The sequence below is a fragment of the Paramisgurnus dabryanus genome, chromosome 10 (genome assembly GCF_030506205.2).
Source record: "Paramisgurnus dabryanus chromosome 10, PD_genome_1.1, whole genome shotgun sequence".
Classification (NCBI taxonomy): domain Eukaryota; kingdom Metazoa; phylum Chordata; class Actinopteri; order Cypriniformes; family Cobitidae; genus Paramisgurnus; species Paramisgurnus dabryanus.
The window spans coordinates 25,000,514-25,022,397 of NC_133346.1; the positions used below are offsets into that span (position 1 = coordinate 25,000,514).

Below are 21,884 nucleotides of genomic sequence, written 5' to 3' on the forward strand. Positions count from 1 at the left end.
TGTTCCAATTTTCAAGCTACCTTTTTAAGGGCTGCAGTATGATGGTCATACCATGGTGCTGGCGTTTTTTCTTTGATTCTCTTTTTCTGAATGGGAGCAACGGCTTCCAGCGTGCTAGGACAAACGTTGTTCAGGTTTCTATAACAATATCCAGATCTTCACCGTTATCTGCTACATGTTTTATCTGGGACAGGTCCCTAAGAGTGCTAATAAAGCTACCTTTAGTGGTGGAATTTATTGTTCTGGCTAATTAGTAGCATGTTGTGGACCGAGTGGTCCTATCTAAGAGTATGCTGTACGAGACGAGGCTGTGGTCTGAAACTGCATCACTCTGAAGTGATATTTCGATGTCAATAATATTAAGCCCAAGTGACAGATTTAAGTCTAATTGATGTTGACTAGAGATTTCCCGATCCGATATGCTGATATGCTCGGATCGAGGACCACATGACCGATCCAATTGCGATGTGTGTTAGCCATGGTTATTACTGACAAGCTATTAAAAGAACAACGTATTATGAAAGCACCATAAACGTTTTATGCACTATATTCAAAGTCTTTTAATACACTCAATAGCTTCATGTGAAGGAACAAATGTACATTAAAAGATATTTTAGTTCACAGAAACACTAACTTACTCGCAAACTGGGTTAATCCACTGGTGAAGCGAACATCTGATTTTATAGTCTCAGTAAGCCGTTGGATGGATGCAATTCACTATGTGCTGAGCACATGATGCATCTATTCTCTTTGTGTTTTAACAGTTATAAACTTTCCATTGCGGTGTGAGGATTTCCATGAGAGGGTGATTCAAGGGCATCAATTATGCGCCCAGAAACCCCATTAACCCCGTGTTATGACTTAAGGGCTCGTTAAAGTTGTGCTTAGGTCCTACGGCATAGCCGCGACGGCGTAGGTTCCGCGTCGGTTTTCATTTATACTTTTGCGTTGTCGTCCGTGTTGACGTGCAAACACACACGCAGGCCGCTGGTAGGCAGTATCTATGCGTGTAACCACGGTAGCAACCTGACCGTCAAAGAAGCTTGACAAGTTAACCCATAAACGAAGAGGAAACAGCAAACTTGTTGTGTATGATTTAAAAAGACGAGCAATGATGGAAGTAAATAAACAGCGACTTTTGTTGCAGTTTGAGTTAAATCACTCCTCAACTTGGCTCATCTTTGTTTTCGCGGTCGCAAATGGAAATACCTATGACGCAGTTTTTTTACTTGACGGGAGGGGTTCTGGTGGACCAATCACAGCGCTTGCGCTCCTTGTAGAACTGACGTGCTGTTAAAAATTTTGCGAGGTGCACGTCAGGCTACGCAGAGCTACGCACAGGCTACAGATTACCTACGGCGTAGAACCTACGCACGACTATAAATTGGGTTTAGGCGCATCAATTTTGCCCCCGGAATGTGCATAAAAAGTAGGGCTTAAAAAATGAAAAAAAAAAATCAATCGTTTCACTCGGAGCAGAATCGATATTTTAACGTTTCCGTTTTTCCTCATTGAACATGTACAGTATGTTCCGAAAACGTTTTACTTAGAAAAAAAAACGGTTAATAACGTTATTTTAATTCAGGCTATAATTTAACAAATGCATGCATACAGACTAATTTTCACACAAAAATAATAACATAACACATTATATAACTAAACTTCAACATTTAATGCATTGTTAAAACCACAAAAGAAATACCTGCATTAATTTTAAGTATAAACAGCTGGAAAAAATGTATACCTCATTCTTTTTAGAAGAGGGATTACATTTTCTGTATATAACATTTTAAAACACTTCCTTTTTTTAGAAATTACAAGAATAAAAAATAAAATAAACTGGATAACCATTGCTTTTTTAATGAACCGTCATCGGCCAATTTCAAAGCAAACACTGCGAAACACATCCTTGCATCACAACATCAACTTTGGCTGAAGCACCCCTAAAAAGGGGCTAGCCTCGCCCATGATTCAACATTATATTCGTGCAAGATTCATTTACAACGGATGAAATGTATTCGGCTGTGTGTCGTTCAGTTAGCTCCCTTACGGCCAAAGTGCGCAACACAATTTTTTCTCCGTCCGTGTACTGTACATTTATGCCAAGAACGGATCGGTCTCTGCATGTTGCCGAATCAATTTTAAGCATTAGTAGCCTTCCCTTTAACTCAATTTTCCCACCGGTTAATCAGCGCGTGACAAACCCGGTGTTACCGGTTTCACCGGGTGGGAGGGGCTTATAAATGGACAGAAGTGCACATTTTACTTTCACTTTTGAATTAGATGCAACTGTTGTTTAAATCCAGCGCTTGCGTACGCTGCGTTAAATCGCGTATGAATTTGCGTGTAAATGCGAGTGCAACTGCTGGTTTAAGTGCTTGAGTCAATGTGCGCAGGTACTTCTGACAGAAACCCGCCAGTCCCAAGCAGAGCAACCGGCTATTCCTCCATAAAGCGCTGCTTGAATGATGGGTTTATTATTATTCTTAATGAAAAACACAACAACAAAACGATCTCGCCTACATTAAACATCATATATGCATCTTATAACAAAAACGAGTAAGCACGCGGCTTCTGCCATCGTCTGCTTGCAGTCTGAGGAATTAATGAAATCTGACACCCGCAGCCGCTGCTCTGTGATGACGCGTGTTCAGCTCCGCTGAATTCAGACAGCAGACACATACAGTTGTAAGTGTTTGCTCTCTCTAACGAAACTAAATGATTTAATTACAAGAAAATATCAAAACGACGGTGAAAGACGGTGACGCGGTGGGCAAGTGATCTAACCGGTGAGAGGCTGGTATAGAAGGAAGCACCGGTAATCACCGTTTCACCGACTATCGCAACAAGCCTAGTTGAAACCGCAGCATACTCTGCTGGATGTTTACGTTGAATATGCCTTTGCAAGTTACCTCGGTGATTCCCGGCTACTTCTACCCCACATCCTTCAATATTGCAGACAGACTTGTTAGACACCTTGTCGTAAGAAAAATAATGACGAAAAGGATTTTGTTACATCTAAAAAGTAATTGACAGTGGTATAAGTTCCCTGGCTTTTTTGAGTTACACTTTGCATCTTTATATTTCCAAGCAAGTTTTAACTTAAACATACCTCTGAACATTTGATGGGTAGCTTTGTGGTTATTTATTGAAGACAAATTTTATCGGGCCGGAGACTTAATGACTGCTGCGCGGGCATTTCACTCACGCTATGCGTCAACGTCACTCACGCTTGATACGTCAAAGTCACATGTTGTACTGTTCAATTCATGATTGGTCACTGCAAAAGTAAATTATTAAAGAAAACGAAAAAATAACGTTATTAACCGGTTAATGGCCATTTTAAATAAACGTTTCTGTTCAGAACGAATAAAATAGATTTTGTTTTCGTTTTTGTTCCTGTTAAAATTTCGTTCGTTTCCTGTTTTCGTTTTTGTTCCTTGAACCGGTTCGGAGCCCTGATAAAAAGTCAGGTCAAACGCATAATTCCCAAAATAACCATCTGCACACTAACTAAAAGCAGACCCCACTTGCTTATAGATTCAGTGGTGTTTTCTGAAAAGGAAATGTCCTTCTCCTAGGTGGTACCATTTATACAGTAGGTCATGTACAATTTAGGATGTTTTCAGACCTGTAGATAGTTTGCTTTATTTCAAAATGGGGATAAAAATTGCAAGGAAGAAAAGGCACCAAAGTTCTAAAACAAACACTTAGGTGTGAAAACACCTTTAATCTGCAACTAAAGTAGTAGTCCACAGGTTTACAACATTTGGTAGTGGTTGACCTTTAAGACGTGTAACACAGTTACTCATTTGTTTTAGATATGAATGAATGCCTGCTGAACAATGGAGGCTGCTCACACATCTGCAGCGATATGACAATCGGCTATGAGTGTGACTGCCCACCAGGACTCCAGCTCATTGATCACAAGACCTGCGGTGGTATGAATAGCTACAAGTGTTGTTTAAACATTCTGAAAAATTAGCTAACAAATAATAAGCATTTTTTTCTCGTTCTCACTGAAGAATTAAACCAATTTCTTGTGTGTTATTCTGCAGATGTCAATGAGTGTCTGAACCCTGGTATATGTAGTCAGATTTGTATTAATCTTAAGGGAGGCTACAAGTGTGAGTGTCACAATGGCTACCAGATGGATCCCACCACTGGAGTGTGCAAAGCTGTAGGTAAGAGAATATAGACTTTATAATTTTGTCAATTTTTTTCAAGTTTTGCAAGTTTTTTTGCTATATAGTAAATCCATTAAGATTCCCTGGCTTGAAAAGTGAAAATGAAAAAAAAAATTATTGCATTACATCTAGATTCACTAATTGAATCTAATTGTCATCATTAGAGCATGACCGATTTAAGGTTTTGCCAATTTTCTGGAATGATTCGTTTAAACAGACGTACACTAATATTATGCTGATGTGTTGTAACTAATAGACCCCTTCAAGGTTTGTAAACATTGAATGACTATCGGGTGCGTGCGCAGCATGGGGTCAAACTGTTCATACAAGTCGGAGGCTTTAAAATTTAATCTAACAGGGCTGAAAAATGATGACTTACCTCAAATGAAGTGAGCACTACAATCACAAGCCTCTTTGATATTTGTATTGTTCCAGTCTGCACGTTAATAGCTTGCAGCCGCAGATGTTGTATTTTTTTGTTTTTGAGATTCTGCATGAATCGCGAAAACTTAACGGAAGACCTGGCGCGATTTTCAGAGCCCACGACGTAAGTAGGCATTTTTACGATACCGAATAACACGCAACTCAATCTGCTGTAATTACTTTTCTGACCCCGACATGCGCAGTGGGAACCGCCTGTGACGTGAACCGTGAAGGGGTCTATAATGCTTATACTTTTTGACATGCAAATGTAAGCGCTTTCTCAGATATTTTAATAGCAATTGATGAAAGAAGCTCGCAGAACATTCACTTCCTCACAACATGAAACAAACATATACAAGTGTTTATATATGTAGTAAAATCCACAAAGGGCAGGCAAACACATCCAAATAGGGCAATCCAAAAACGCAATCCAATAAATAGGCAACAGGTCAAAATCCAGAACATCAAAACAGAGACCATGAACAAGAGACATGATACAAGATACAAAAACCATGAACCCTTGGTAAGGCAGGTGCTACAATGGCAATACTTAGCAAAGAGTGAGAGTGACTGAACTTTATACAAACAAACAGGAAGTGAATGGTGAAGTGAGACATGGCATGATATCAAAATGAAAGACCAGAAACATGACTTCAAAATATATTTTATATATTAGGGCTCAAAAATTTAAGGTATAGTATTATTTTGTTATGATGCCCACTGTACGGTTTTTATTTAACCATTTACAGGAAGGAAAAAACAAATGAAGACTTGGAAAAACTGCCATAAGTGTTTATGAAACAAGACTGAACATTACAATGATGTACAAAGTGTTGTGTAGTGTTTACAATTTTCATAAAACTGAAAAAAATAATTACACCATTTAATAAAATAAAAAATAAAGTTTCGGTTTAGTGTGTCAACTCACAATCAGTCAGGTTTTAAGATTGAGTCACTCCCTCAATTGACCTAGTGTTTTTATTATTATTAATGCTAATGCTTGGTACTCCTATGAAAGCAACAGTTGTGAATGAAGAATCAAGAAAAGATGATGGGTTTTAAGATGGGTCAATTCCTGAAAACAAAAACAACCCAGTAAAAGTTAAAATAGCAGCCTACTTATTGCAGCTGGACCTCGAGCTGAGTTATGTCTGCTCACTTACTGAAACAGGACGTTTTCTCAATCAGAAGTCTGCAGCCTCCAAAGGTTGCATTTGTAGGCTGCATACTTCATGAAGACTTATTTTAGAATATTAACATTTTTCCAGTTGACTACTATTCTTATTAAATCGTATATAGTTGTAATATGCTTATGACTTGTGAATGTAATACTCAATTAACTTAAATAAACAAGGCGTTAATGACGTATGCAGCCTAATGGGAAATACACACTCTCCTCATTCACGGATTCACTCACACTCGTTTTTTGTATGTCTGTCACCTTTTGTCCTTTCTCGTTTTCTCCTACAGCGAACCCAAACTTTTCCACACATCAGATTTAAAATGTCCGTTTCTTTTCCTTCGCCACCAGCTGCATCCGCCATTGTTGCTCTTCTCGCTACACTTGGCCGAAAAAACTACACTTGTTGCCCGGAAGACCTAACGTTTTATCGAGTCATGTGACCACAATGACTCCCGAAAAATTTGATACCGGAATACAGCTAAATTTTTAATACCATTACGCAGTCCGTCCAGAAAATAAGTGATTATGCGATCGCATGATTCAAGGCATAATCAGCCAAAGTCTGCATTTTTATGTGGGGGATGCATTTTTTCAAGTACGCCGCATGTCTTTTATGACATGTTTATTGTGTTTGTATGTTTAGTTAGTGTTTTGTATTTTGTAGTCAAAAATGAAAATTCTGTCATCATTTACTCCAGGGGTCGGCAACGGGCAACAGCAATATTTTCTGGCCCGCTGGATTATTTTGGAAATCCGTTCTTTATCAGGCTATTTTTATTTTACAATAACTGTTTACAAATAGGGCCTCGTGTATCATTCCTTCTATCGTTTTTTCAAATTAAAACCAAAAAGAAAATAAAGAAAAACGACTTGTTTTTCTATTATTTATTTACTGAATTAAAATGAAAAAAACGATTTTCTGATTGTGCGCTCAGATAAAAAAAAAAAAGATGAAGGAAACGGGTTAAAAAAAATTGTATTTAACACCCTAGCAGACATACCAATGAAATAATTTTAAACAGATCAGGAACTATTGAGGTAACAGATTACAGACGTTTTAATAAGGGTTTGAATAGCAACCATGCTCTCCTGTAAGTCTCATTCGCTTACAGTGCGACTTTTGAACTTTTTTCATTAAAATAAAAATAGTTGCACTAAATGCTGCACAAAACCATTCCACTAGCCTACTTGACAAAAGCCTTAACCGTGCGGCGATTCCCCGCCGCATACTGTATGAAACGCACAAAAGGATTCATGCTTGCGCAAGATGAAATTTTAAAATATAAAGACGGTAGCGGTCGGAACTCTGTGGTACCTATACTTTGGAAAGAGCGGGTGGTTTGACTTACAATAGCGCACTCCCGACATCTATTGACAGCGTATCCACACTTTATTCTGACCACCTATACAGCTCTAAGGAGCTGTTTGGTACTGAAACCATTGTCAGCCAACAACATAATTTTTGTCTAAGGATGTTCGGAATAGTTTGGCAGAAAATGGCCTACTTTATTTGTCAGTAGGGCAATATGGTTTCCGTTTATGTTGGTTAGAAATTTGAGTGATAGGCTTTGTCCGATTTAATTTATGTTATTTATATGTTATTATTTTTTCTGTGACATTTTTTCTTTGCTGACAGTACACTGTTAAAATAATATTTATATTGGCACGAACACAATTTTTGTATAGCATTTATAATTGTTATAGGCTCTCTTTCCGTTAGAGACATTTGAATGTGATTTTCTGGAAACGAGATTGTGTGGACCCGTCAGGTCGGGAAAATAAAACTTACAGGAGAGCATGAATGCTATTCACACCTTTATTAAAACAGCTGTAATATGTTACCACAATAGTATTTGATCTGTTTAAAATTATTTCATTGATATATGCATATAAAGGTGTTAAATTAAATATTTATAAATTTTGTTCTGAGCACACAATAAGAAAATAAGAAAACCCATCGGAAATAAATAATGGAAAAACAAGTCGTTTTTTCATTTTTGTTTTTAATTTGAAAAAATATGATTAAATGAATAATACATGGACCCATCATATTCCACTATTATAGGCCTATTGCAGGCGCAAACAGACAAAGCAACAACTGATGAACAACCTATTTTTTAAGCAATTTTTAATGCCGTCTTTTAAATAGGAAATAAAGACAATGTTGCTCGACACAAGATCAGATATCCTATACTAGGCTAATTCAAAATAAGACACGTGTGGCAACAACAGCTGGCCAGCCATCTACTGGCTAACAAAATATTGGCCCGCGGCCAAAGTTACTTGCCGACCCCTGATTTACTCATTCCCATGTTGTTAGAAACCTGCATAAATGTATTTGTTCTGATGAACACACTGGAAGATATTTTGAGAAATGTTTGTAACCAAACCATTCTTGGACATCATTCACTTTCATAGTAGTAAAAAAAAAGAATACAATGGAAGTAAATGGGGTCCAGGAATGTATAAAAGAAATTTATACAGGTTTGTAACAACATGAGAGTGAGTAAATGATGATTTGTCTCTGATGAATTTTATTTTTGGGGGAAAACATTCCTTTTCATAAACCGGTTTTGCATTTCACAAGTGATTATGTTTGTGTACAAAACTAATGAAATGAATGTCACTTAAACCTCTTGATCTTGTTACATGCTTTAAAATAGTACTGTATATCGATTAGAAAGTTATTTTTTAAAGGTCACGGAATTAATGTTTCGTAGAGTTAATGTTCAATTATGAGTATATTCGCTGGACGAATACATTAATTAATTGTTATTATTTATTCTGCTAAATCAGGTACACCTTTTCTATAGTCAATTACAGATAATTATACTTATTATTCTCTTTTGAGCTAAATCTGGGATTCCCTTCGCATACTTCAGTAGGAGGTTCAATAGTGTTTCAAATAACATTTGCTTTCCCTCTTGCTGAATCGCTTCAGTGGGCACAGTCACCTTTTTTTAAAATATAGACGTTCCATCCAGTTGGAGGATATCAGTCATGTTAGATTTTAGAACACACAGCATTTACCCACCTAAGGCCACATTTAAATGTGCATGAGGGACAAGCCTATGGCAACAATGTAAGCCCTATGTGAAGCAGCTTTACAAACATGTAAAGCACACAACACATCGGTAGATAATGGTTTTGTTAAAATTGTAGAACATAAGTCTCTTTTTATTAACTTGAATGTTGAACAATGGTTACCTCTGTGTCAGTCAGTACAGTTTTGGTAAGTCACGTGCAGTACATGCACAGAATAATAGACTAGATATTTGCTCCGTATTTAACTACAGTTGTCACTTACAAAATTGTACAGTTTGTACATAGCTATGAGGCACATGATTCTGTGTGAGTTTGCGTTGTGTTCAGGAGGGTTTGAAATTCTGCTAGTGTGTGATCCTTAGTCATTTAGTGTAGGATGCCCAGTCTATCTTTGTAACCATTTACAAAGTCAGTAGATGTTTGTATTTTAGTAAATCTGTTCAGATATATGTAGTGTATCCATGCATTAAAGACTTGGAGTTGTGTCATTAACCCTTTAAACACTCAACAGTTCAACAATGCTGCAAGGGAATATAACCTTGTCCAGTAGTAATTCTCATGTAATTCTGAAAGTTAGATTGAAGGTCACTGAGGTCAACACTGTTGATGGCTTCAGTCTGTAATTTCCAGCCTTAATGTTGAGGATTTTTTATCCCCAGGTAAAGAGCCCTGTCTTATTTTCACCAATCGAAGAGACATTCGCAGACTGGGTCTTGAGAGACGTGAATACACTCAGATTGTAGAGCATCTGCGGAACACTGTAGCACTGGATGCTGACTTCACTCAGCAGAAGATATTTTGGGCTGATCTGGGACAAAAAGCAATTTTCAGGTAACCACTGGCTCACACTTGTTTCTATTTAAAGCACTATGCAGTGGTATGTGAGCTCCAGGTCTTGCAGAATACAATTACACAATGTACAAATAACAAAACATCTTGTACACAATGTATGCATAGATGCATACAATACACAAATGATACACAAACAACAACTAGACACAAGACACATATTGTACACATAATACACAATACAGGTATGTACCCTCTGGTGATAAATGGGTTGATTATTGTGCTAAGAGCAGTGCATGATACATTAACTCCACAATTTCTAGACATTACCGCTACAATTTCAACAAAAAACAAACATGAATCTGAAGTGCAGTGCATGGGAAAGATTGAGTGGGTATATGCAGAGTCTGATAGACTGTGGGAAAGCTGTCCCTCAAGGACCCATTTTACTTCCTCGTTGCCATAGGCCATGCGTCGGTTTTCATTCATACTTGTACGTCGTTGTTCGCATCGACATGCAATTACACATGCAGATTGCTAGTAGTATGTTAGAGTGTAACATGTCCACAAGCATTTTACAGTATCGAGGCAAAAGCTGAAGAAGCAGTGGATTGTGTACGTCAGCAATGATTTGACTTTTATTGCCACCTGAGTTGTAAAATATAGCTCAACTTGATCCAGAATTGTTTCTACCATCATAAACAGAAATGCGTGTGAGTAAATGCGATGCAGATCTTTTTGACCTGAGGGAGGGGCTTTAGCAGACCAATCACAACGCAACAATGCTACGCAGACTGCAAGTGCTGTTACATTTTGGGACAGGTGCATGTCAGGCTACGTCATAGGCTACTGCGTTAGGGTAGTAGGCTACGCCGTACAATCGACGCAGAAGTATAAAGCTGGCTTTAGTCTATTAGGACAGGATGCTGCAGTACCATCTGTCTGAGGGCAACAGAGAGGACAGCCTGTAAGTTAAGGCAAACAACACCTGGTTAGATGCCCTGTGAGGACAGAAGCTCACCTCAAGTTAATCCCGTTTTGACAAAGTCATAAATGCATTTGTCCATACATGTCAGTATATGTCCCTATTCTTACCTCTTGGATATTTTTTAATTGCCTGACTTTTTTATAGCACAGTATTGGAGAAGCAGGAAAATGGAGAAAGTCATACCAAGGTCATTGACAATGTTAACATGCCTGTTGGAATAGCAGTGGACTGGATTTACAAAAACATCTACTGGTCAGACCTGGGCAGTAAGAGCATTGCCGTTGCCAACTTCAATGGGACCAAGAGGAAGGTGCTGTTTGACAGTGGTCTAAAGGAACCAGCCTCTATTGCTGTAGATCCTCTATCAGGGTAATTTTGAACCCTGATACCCTGAACCCTAATTTTGAAAAGAATAGGCATCATTTTTAAATGCCTGGTTTTTTAAATTAAAGTGGTAAAACTTTGTCATTTTACATTTTTTAATTATGGCTTAAGCTGATTAGTTTAACCATGTCCTGATCCTTCAATTATAGGTTTCTGTATTGGTCAGACTGGGGTGAACCAGCTAAGATTGAAAAGTCTGGATTAAATGGAGTTGACAGACAGGTCCTGGTTGAGAGGGACATTCAGTGGCCCAATGGAATCACTCTTGGTGCGTAAGGCTTGGTATGATCTTGATATTCTGGGAAATACTTGAACCAGATGGTGTTATGCTCTTAATATAATTTGTGGTGTTTGCATTAGGTTGGGATTATTAATTTTAAACATTTGCCTAAATTTAACTTCTGTATACAACTCATTCCACATCATTTGACCTTAAAATATAAATGACTATTCCTTGTTCGATTGAGCAAAGTAAGCAAGCAAGCATCTAGCAAACACCCACAGCTGAATAGCAATGTGCTAAACACCACTGGAAACAATGCCCTGGCAATACTCAGAACTATGGCAAGCACCATACACCTTTCATCTAGAAAATGTAAAAATTTTGTATTAGAGGGTTTATTGTGTAAGCAAATAAAACGTATTGTATTCCACCTGTCAACCATAACTCCTGTCTGTATAGATCTGATCAAGAGTAGACTCTACTGGGTGGATTCTAAGCTGCACATGCTCTGTAGTGTAGACCTGAACGGAGACAACCGCCAAAAAGTCCTGCAGTCCCCATATTACCTTTCCCACCCTTTGGCTCTGACAGTTTTTGAGGTACGCAAATCCCAAGCACTAGTTCAATAATGTTTAGCACTATTTAAGTGGATTAATTGCATTATACCATGCTGTTGCATCCCAATGATTAAATATTCATTAAATAAATTGTCTTCTCGTACTTTAACCATAGCTCATTATAGGGTTTTATTAATTCACAATATTTTTACCATTTTCCAGGATCGAGTATTCTGGACAGATGGGGAAAATGAGGCCATCTATGGGGCAAACAAGTTTACCGGTTCTGATGTAACCATGCTGGCCAGTAACCTTAATGAGCCACAGGACATCATTGTGTACCATGAGCTTATTCAGCTGTCTGGTTGGTCTTGTATTTCCAAAATAATCAGAAACAAACCACACATTAACTGAGGCTGCAATCATTGGCTTCCCCTTGAACAATATTAGCAGTGACTCACAAGTTACTCCCTAGTCTGCTTTGATTGATTACTGACAATATCCTGACTAAAGCTTTTTTGTGTTCTCCATACAGGGACAAATTGGTGCAATGAGAAGGTGGAGAATGGAGGCTGTTCGTTCATGTGTCTGCCAGCTCCACAGATTAATAAACACTCCCCTAAATACACCTGTATGTGTCCACAAGGTCAGACACTAGCTCAAGACGGACTGCGTTGCAGACCAGGTAAGTAACTCACTGTGCATCAACCACCTGATACATTGCTGGGAAAGTCTTTTCTTCTATAATGCACCGTTTATTTTCCATTTTCTTACATTTTCAGCCCGAAATCTCCTGCCATTTCAATGTCATCTTCATTGCTAGCCTGATTTTAAAATTAAATGCTCCAATGCTTTTAGTTAAATATAAAGTGGCCTGTCAAATATCTTACAGTGATGCTTAAAGTTAGGAGTATTTAGAAGATGGCCCTTTGAGGTACGTCTTTACTGTACTACCCAGTTAACACAACTACTGTTAATGCTAAAAACATTTTATTTTCAAAATTCAATTTTATTTATATAGCGCTTTTCACAATTGTTTAATGGTTTCAAAGCAGCTTTACATTAATAGATGGAGGAAAAAACACAGAAAAATCATAAAAACATAAACAGCAGAATACAGTGATTAAGATTAAAGGAGTAGTCCACTTTAAAGATGGGGCCCATTGACTTAACATAGTATTTTTTTCCTACTATGAAAAGTCAATGGACCCCATCTTCAAAGTGGACTACTCTTTTAACCATACCAGCGAGCGTAGTAAAAATTTAACCTGTTAGAAGGTGATATGTTAAGCCAATGTCAGCAGACTCGAAACAGGCTGTTGGGGATCCCCTTTCAATGTGATGTTACATTGATTACACCCCAACCATAACCGCTCACAGACTCTGCCTTATGGGCGCGTAGTTCAACCTTCTGCCAGAGACACATGTTTTGATGTAGTCCAAAGCACATGTGTGAGTGCTCTACTCCCTACTTTGCATACGAAAGGGGAACAGAACAACTGGGTGGTGTGCCATACACAGGACACTAGAGGTTTCACCTCAAGAGCGTGTGTGTCAGATGACCCCTTCCTCCTCTACTTCGGGGCACCAGCTAAAGAATTTCACTTTAACAATAAGAATGATCTAAATACATAATTCAACAAATAAGAAAATATGTAAATTAGAGAGTTTGTCATCTAATTTATCTGAAGGATTTTGTGAGATTCGTACCAGCTTGTAGAACCATTTAACTGTATTATTAACATAAGGAAGACACAGTGGTAATAAAATGGAATTTATTAACAAAAAATAAACAAGAATTACTTAAAACACTACTAAATGATACTAAAATACTAAGAATAGAAAAAGATGGAAACTAAAATGCAAAGAATAGGAAATTGAAGTGACTGAGTTGAATTTATGGCAGAATGTTTCCTGTTTCTGATTAGATGAAAACCTTATTTCTAATAACCCAAATAATCAAATAAATATCTGATAAACATGAAAGAAATCAGTTATGCAATATTGAGAAGGATATATGGTAACAGTTACTGATAGAAACACCAATACCATGGTTTCAGGAAGATTTGGTTGTGTTGTATTTACGTTCTGTGCATTCGAATGAGCTGTCCGGTGGTGGCCCGTCGGCCACATGTCAGGCTTTTTGTGCTGCATTGGGGAAAGAGTCAGGTTCAGTTTAACAGCCTTGAAAACGAAGTGCTGTGAAAATGCTGATCTCTGGGAAGCACTGAGAGGATTCTAGCCATCTGGAACACGCAGACGCGGTCCTGTAGTCGGTGGAGAATGTCCTTAACAAATCTGGAACACGCAGATGAAGGTCCCTTGAAGTGTAGGTTTGCTCTTCTGAGCTTCACTTTGTTGCAGACGTAGGTTATTGCCTTTCTGGACCTGAGGCTCGAAACGTGGTGTGATCCGCTTAGTCTCTGGACGCACAACTATGGGGTTTGTCCTGTTGCAATCTCTAGCACGCAGCCGGGAACTCAGAACTTGAAGTTCTCTGCTAATGCCTGTCTTTTCAAGGTGAGACTCAAAGCCAGGGTACCTTCATGCTCACAGGTGGGAGACTCAGTTCGTAGGATTTTGTTGTGTCCTCTTTCAGTCTCTAGCACGCAGGCAGGAGACTGAGAACTTGTGTATGCTCTGTTAATGTCTCTTTTTCGGGGTGATACTCAGAGCAAGGTATGTCTGGAAAAAGGAATTTTTACAACATTTTAGATGAGGAGGAGTTTGCATCTTGGCCCTTTCCTGATGCAGAACTGTGATTAGCTGTGGATGTCAGGGAAAGCACACAGAATGTGGATGAGAACTCATTTGCATAGCATAAAGTACAGAGTTTAACTTAACTTTCTGCTCGGAAAGTATATATATGCGCTGTACCCGCGGGTGAAACATGATGTAACGGGTGTAGGCTAATAATATTAACGTGTCATTTGCGTTGTAGATGCAGGTCGTGACTCAATAGGCAAGAGTGAACTGTGGGTCTAATATCCAAGACCAGAATTTGACTCGATTCCGATAAGTAGCAGTTTTTAAATGGCACTGTGCTTATTTGTGTTTAAAGGCGCTCTAAGCGAATTGAAGCGTTTTAGACCATAAAACATTTTTTGTTACATACCGGAAACATCTCCTCACAGCCTGTCCGCTGATCAAACTGTAAAAAAACACGATCTCTGTAGACAGCCCAGGCTTCACAAACGGCAATATCAACAAGTGGCCAAACCTAGCATCACAAAACAAAACAAAGTATTCCAGCCAATAAACGACAAAAAGGATTTGGGGGTGGGGGTTGGGCGCGTTCATGAAAGCACGGAAGGGAGGGGGAGGGGGAGGAGTTAGCTACGCTCCGTCTGTTTGAAAACCGTTTCAAACGTCAACAATAACTAACGTCTCGCAGATTCGCTTAGAGAGCCTTTAAGCTATGTCTGAAGACAGTTAAAGGTTTCTATTTAACTGTCCGATTTTGCCAGTCTTTATGTGGAACGGGCCGGGTGTGGAATAAAATCGCGGATAACTGGTCGGGTGTTCTGTCAATCACAGCGGTGCGGATTATCAAACAGGACTGTGCTTGACTTTTCAACAGGGAACTGTAACGCTTAACACAAGCACGAACTTGCACGCTACTTTTAAACTACAATGAATGATCCGTACGAAGCTATGTAACATATTTTTAGAAAATACAGTTTAGATCAAATATAGAAAAGCAATATGCTATAAATAGGAAAAGTAAATGACAGCATGAAAATGATAAAAAATTACATGTAAGTTTACTGTAGCCTATATTCTACATTAAAAAAATAATAATGTACATTAATAATCATCATGGGCGCCCCCTGCCGCCACAGCTGGAAAAAATCCTAGATGAAACACTGGTATTATACATTTCGCGATATTCCAGTATCAATTTTCACCGTGGTCACATGATTCGTTAAAACGTTAGATCTTCCAGGCAACAAGTCATAATCCCATGCTTGCCACTCTACAAGTAGTGGCAATGACGGATGCGGCCAGTGGCGAAGGAAAAGAAACGCAAATTTTAAATCTGATGTGTGGAAAAATTTTGCAAAAAACGAGTGTGAGTAAATCTGTGAATGAGGAGAGTGTGTATGCAGTTTCTCAATTAGAAGGCTGCAGCCTCCTTAGGTCACACATGCATCATTAAGCCTGGTGTAATTAAGTTAAGTGAGTATTACATTGGCTAATCATATTACAACAATATACGAATAAATAAGAATAGTAATCAACTTGAAAAATGTTAATAGTCTTCATGACGTATGGAGGCTGCAGCCTTCCTTCCGATTGAAAAAAACCTGGAGTTCGTTTCCCAAAAGCATCGTTGTTAGCAACTTAGTTGGCTGTCAATGGGGAATCGCATTGCAATCAACAAAGTTGCTAATTTAGTTAGCAACTATGGTTTTGGGAAACTCACCTCTGTATCATTGAGTGAGCTGACCTCAGGTGACAAGCTGGGCCATATCGCATTAATTATCGCAGGGGATACGTCCTCGATAATTAATGCGAAATTGCCCAGATTTTCTGTGAACTACAGCTCTGTGTAGTAAATACCGCTCCATCTGAAAGCAGCTGATGGCAATTTACTTCTAATCAAGGAACCGGCTTTACTGATGAAACACGCATGAGAATCCCTTGATATATATTGCCCAGCCCTAGTTTTAAGTGCACAGTGTATAGTACCTTATTTGAGACACAACTATAGACATACATATTAGTATTTATAATATAGTGTTTATAATTTGTTTACTGAGACTGTCTACATTATTTTTAGCAGACATTTGATGAAACTCGATAATTCGGGGTATATAGAAATTATAGAAATTAAATTTGCTTGAGCTTATAAGACTTAGATAATTGTTTTTTTTACAGAACTGAAGGTTGCCACTGACACAGTTAAAACCGGTAAGGCTATTTGCCTCCCTCTGCTAACATCTTGGAAATCAAGAAATAAAACTGCTCTTTACATCTGCACTTAGAATAGAAACGGCTTCATTTTACATAAGAGAACTATAGACAAACGGAGACAATAATGGCTGTCTGTCAGAACATAGTGGGGTTTGTTTTCCTCATTTTTGTTCCAGTTCAATGGGTTGCTGGTTTTGTTGGCTCTCAACCTTGTTTCATAAAACGTAATTTACTAGTAAAAATACCTTTGCTGGGTTTGCTCTTACAGGTATAGCACAAGATTTTCCAGAATTTTAACAAAAGAACCGCCCCTCCACTTTAAAAAAAAAATGCACATGTGCAACACTCTACCTGCTCTCGAGAGGGAATGCCTATTATCGTGTGCACGAGCCTAGTTCTTCTCTTCGCTCTGTTTACAAGTTGCTGTCGGCATGGCTCATACATTGAGATGATGTTTACCGTGTCTGTGTGGTTTGTGACTTGTGCCAATTCGTATGTTTACGTAAGGGTGTCGTATGTGCTCGTCCCAGGGCTAGCATCACTAATCATAGCTTGCATCAACTTTTACTAGCAGTGATTTTAAATGGATTTCTCCAGGCATGCCAAACTTTACCTATCGAGTAGAAACTTTGCGACTGAGGCATCAGTGGGAAGCCCAACCTGTGTGAAATATTCTCCCAAAAACACTCTGGTTTGTTTCTTTCTTCAGAGGCATTTCTCTTCTTGTCATAAAATTTGTAAACACTTTTTTTGCGAACCTCAGACATTTGGAAAAAATACGGAGAGAACACAAGCTTCAATGAATGGCTGAAACCATAGTCCACCACACACATACACCTGAAAGTGAACCTAGGGACGAGCACATACGACACCCTTACGTAAACATATCATCAGAATGATTGACAACTGGAATGACCAGTCTTGATGATCCACCCCGGAAAAAGAAAATCTTCCGCTATACCTTTAATATTGCTGTTAATGTATTGGTATCTTGTTTTCTCTTGTTTGTAACTATTAGAAGGAAATATTAGTACCTCTATACATGAAGTCAGTTCATCAGCCAAAGGGTCTGCTGCAGCCTGGGCCATTCTTCCTGTGTGTAAGTACAGCATTTCTACTGTGATGTAAAATTTTGGTCTTTTCACACCTTAACCAGTCGAATATTTCATGCGAATAAATATCTGCCTCTAACACAATGTGTTGTGTGTAACACACTGAGTCCGGCAAGCAACAAAGTTTCACTCAAATAGTTCTGGGAGGTCTCATATCCGCAGCACAGCAGTAACTACAACTGACGACAACAAACTGAAACAAATTTATCTCACAAACAGTGACAAATCTCACGACCGGCCTTTTCTTAGATATGTGCGTTGCTTTGGTAACTTATAAACGAAACGTTGGTTTCCCTGAACTCAATAACCAGTGCCACTACATGTCCAGCAAGAAAGCTGTGTGGGGAGGAAGACAAAGACATCATTCTGTTTTGATGCTACATGCCTCTATCTAAGCAAATATATAGACCCTTTTACAGCTCACGTGATCAAATAGCCTGCACGCGCATTTAGGCAACAGAAGTGGTGTTATTGGTTCTAACGTGTTAGCAACTCAGAAAGTTTATTAAAACGGTTTCCCAGCATCAAAATGTCTGGTTGTTGCGTTTGGTTGCACTAATATAATATACTAATATACGTATATATGTATCTGGCAACTTTATTTTTGGCCATCTGCTAACGTCTTCTATCCACTCCACTATAGTACATGGATCTGTTTTTTTTAAAATAACTTTCTCTGTCTGTGTTGCTTCACTGCTGATTCTTGCCATACTTCTGTTGCCTAAATGGGCACGCATACGCTGCCACGTCATCATTGTGTACAAACAGTAAAAGGGTCTATAACTTAGGCTGTGCAATTGTCATGTTTTTGTATTGTTTTTACAATGATAAAAAAGAAGAACAGAAACAAATCTTTTTTTTCTAACAATATATTTTTAACTTTACTCCATAACTGGGCTTTCACACCACTGGAGTTACTTAGAGTGTCAATAAAAGCTCTTGACGCTCGATTGCATTCTCTGAACTCCTCTCAAGCGGAGGTTGCCGCCGGATGTTTACGCCTCCCAATTGGTTGCCGCTAAACAACATAGCTCATTACCATAAAGTTGAGCTGATTTCAACTATCCTCGACGCTCACACCGTACATGACGCGCCACTGCTCGACGGACTGCTCGAAATCATTAACTCCCAAAAGTGCTGTTCCGCCATACAATATAGTTCCTCTTTTAAATCCGCTTAGAAAAGCGCTACGTTTTATTTTGTACCACCAAACTTGCTCGTATAACTACTCGTCTTAAATAGGAAAAACGTTGATATTTTATATTGACATATTTTAATATTGAAAATGAGTAGACTATTCCTTTAAATCTAGGAGAGACCAACAAAAATTATGTATCACTCTAGACTCCTCTCTGTCCTTAGATGCCTACAATAGTAGCCTCATTAAAGCATTTTTTAACTCTGCCGGATTTCTAAACTCCGTCCCTTTGTCAGTACAAGAGATTTACAGAGAGATTAAGAGCGCAGTCCGTTTCCCGTTAGCAATATATTTAAAACTCTGCTGCGAGCTCAACTCATTTCATCTTTTACATCTTCACTGGCTACCTGGGCTTTCTCGTATTACCTTTAAAGCGATCAGAGTACCATCCGTCTATAGCAATAAACCCTGTGAAGCTGGGATTTATACTGAACAATCACTATTAGTTTTAAATGCATATTTTATAACATGTATTTACTAATATTTTAAATATTTAGAATAATTTTTCTTTGATTCTAATTTCATATTAATATTTCAGATTTTTATTTTAATATTCTTAGAAATCAAATTGTGTTCCTAAAGAAACTTACTTACTTATTAATTTAGCTGACGCTTTTATCCAAAAGCGACTTACAATTTCTATATATGTCAGAGGTAGCATGGCTCTGGAGCAACTAGGGGTTAAGTGTCTTGCTCAAGGGACACAATGGTGTATCACAGTGGATTTCGAACCTTGGTCTCTACCACCAAAGGCGTGTGTCTTATCCACTGCGCCATCACCACCCCAGAATGTACTTGCATAATTATTATACTATTTTATTGTCATATCTAATCAGTTACATAAAATAGTCTAAAGACAACATTTCACACCTGGACTGTCATGAAAAGAAACGCTACTTTCAAAAACTATCATAGTTAGGGTGTGATCCCTACTCGATTCCTGATGCGTTCTTCCAGCCGCTGTTCGCTGCTACCAAACTACCACTATTTTTACAACACTAAGAAGATACGACAGAACATGAAACTTTGCTCGAATTATCACCTGGATCTCTACACATGAACACGAGCATTGAGAACATTGTTTGTGCACACAGATTATAGTTTTCGAGCTTGTTAAGGCCACCAATGTGCCAAAAGTGTTTATAAAATGTAACAATCTTTTCATATATTTCACCTTAAATACAGTACATACTAAATTCCATGTTTGTTTGTTTTTGACAGTGTTGTTGGCCATGGCTGCTACAGGTGGTTACTTGATGTGGCGCAACTGGCAGATCAAAAACAAGAAGAGCATGAACTTTGATAATCCAGTGTACCTCAAGACCACAGAAGAAGACCTCAGTATTGATATTAGTAGACATTCTGCTTCTGTTGGCCACACATACCCTGCAGTGAGTTAAGCATTATTTACTGTTCACTTAAAGGCACAATTAAAATATCCAAAATCACTAGAACAGTGCTATATCTTGCTCGTTTGTTTACTTTATCCCAAATGTTTCCAACTTGCGCTTGAATTCACAATTTGGACTATAGACGTCCCTCCTCCATTGCCTGTCAGTGGCATCATGTCCATGTTATCCTCGGTTTCTGCTTTTAACTGCTGTAGAAATCATAAATGTGTATGGTGTCATAAGTCAATCAGTCTGCACAGTATCGCATCAAGTTAAAGTATTACAATGAGAGCAATGTGAAAGCAGTAGCCTGCCTACTGTGGAATCGATCTTGTGATACTTGTCATACGCCATTCGAATTGTAGGCATCTAGCACGCCCTCTGTTTTTGTTTCTATCAAGCCACTCTCTTGCCTTTTTTTATTATATAAGTTATATCAATTTTATTGCATTACGTCATCCAGGAAAATAATTTGTGAGGCCCATTTTTTATTTATTTCCATCGTCTGTGGAGGTGAAAATGACAGTGCTTATTCAAGGCTCTCTCTCATCATCAAGCTGTGCCTTAAAAAAAGTTTGTTTCATGCCAGAAGTAATATTTGCCAGATTTTTTATATAGAAAGGTTGGTAGTCTTACCAGTCTAATGATCTTCCTTTAATTTAGCTGTGTTTGTTTGTCTGCAGATTTCAGTGGTAAACACAGAAGATGACTTGTCATAACCAGAGCACTCTACAATGCTCCTGTTAATTTACCACTGCACTAATGGCAACTGCTGCAGATTCAGCGGCCTCACAACCCAGATGCCTTCTCAATGTGCTTTTTGTTTCTTAGAGTAAGTGATTTGTGGTACGAGACAGAATATCTGTTCACACTGGGTGTGCTCTAAAAGCATCATAGAATTCTGAGGACATGGCTTTTCACCTCGACAAATACTATAATGGTCCCAAAATTATTTTCGAAGGCTTGATTTCTACATACAAGGATGTGAGCTGCAGAACCAGAATTCAGATCTAGATGGTCTCTTTGTCTGAAATATTTAAATAAAATGCATTTTTTTTAGAATGTCTGAGATGTATTTTTCTTTTTGTTTTCCTAAGGAATGTTATTTCTTACATTTATTTAAACCATACTGTTCTTTCTCTGTTAAAATAGCTCTATAAGGTGAAGTGCTGTTAAATCATCTGTAAAACACTGTATATATCCCTCTCTTGAAAACATAATCAGGGCTATTGAAGCACTTTGGTCAAATGTTCTTCTGTAAATAAGATATACAAGTGTGTACAGAGACATTTTTGCTATGGTTGGGCATTGTACCAGGGTAGAATATAATGTATTTAAAAAAAAAGGTTTGTTAAAACTATTTTGTATGTTTGTGTGCAGTTTCTGTGACCTTTTATAGCATTGTACAGGGGAGCAGAATGCTCTGTAATTGTGAAACATTTGCAAAACACATAAAATAAAATGAATATTTAAATTGTTACTGTCAT

At 38.2% G+C, this 21,884-nt stretch overlaps 1 protein-coding gene across 4 annotated transcripts in view; it reads left to right on the plus strand.

The window, feature by feature from the left end:
* Positions 1-21,875, plus strand: part of vldlr (very low density lipoprotein receptor) — a 232,424-nt gene extending 210,549 nt beyond the window's left edge. For 3 of the 4 annotated variants that reach the window (XM_065290193.2, XM_065290195.2, XM_065290197.2), the window contains 12 exons: positions 3,822-3,941; positions 4,059-4,184; positions 9,498-9,669; positions 10,760-10,984; positions 11,149-11,267; positions 11,682-11,821; positions 12,002-12,143; positions 12,315-12,464; positions 16,661-16,693; positions 17,715-17,795; positions 20,228-20,397; positions 21,081-21,875. In XM_065290193.2, coding sequence (XP_065146265.1) covers positions 3,822-3,941; positions 4,059-4,184; positions 9,498-9,669; positions 10,760-10,984; positions 11,149-11,267; positions 11,682-11,821; positions 12,002-12,143; positions 12,315-12,464; positions 16,661-16,693; positions 17,715-17,795; positions 20,228-20,397; positions 21,081-21,116 — 1,514 coding nt within the window. In that variant the 3' untranslated portion in view covers positions 21,117-21,875. The remainder of the gene's footprint in view (positions 1-3,821; positions 3,942-4,058; positions 4,185-9,497; positions 9,670-10,759; positions 10,985-11,148; positions 11,268-11,681; positions 11,822-12,001; positions 12,144-12,314; positions 12,465-16,660; positions 16,694-17,714; positions 17,796-20,227; positions 20,398-21,080) is intronic. The other variant, XM_065290194.2, reaches the window with a different exon arrangement.
* Positions 21,876-21,884: the final 9 nt, after the last annotated feature.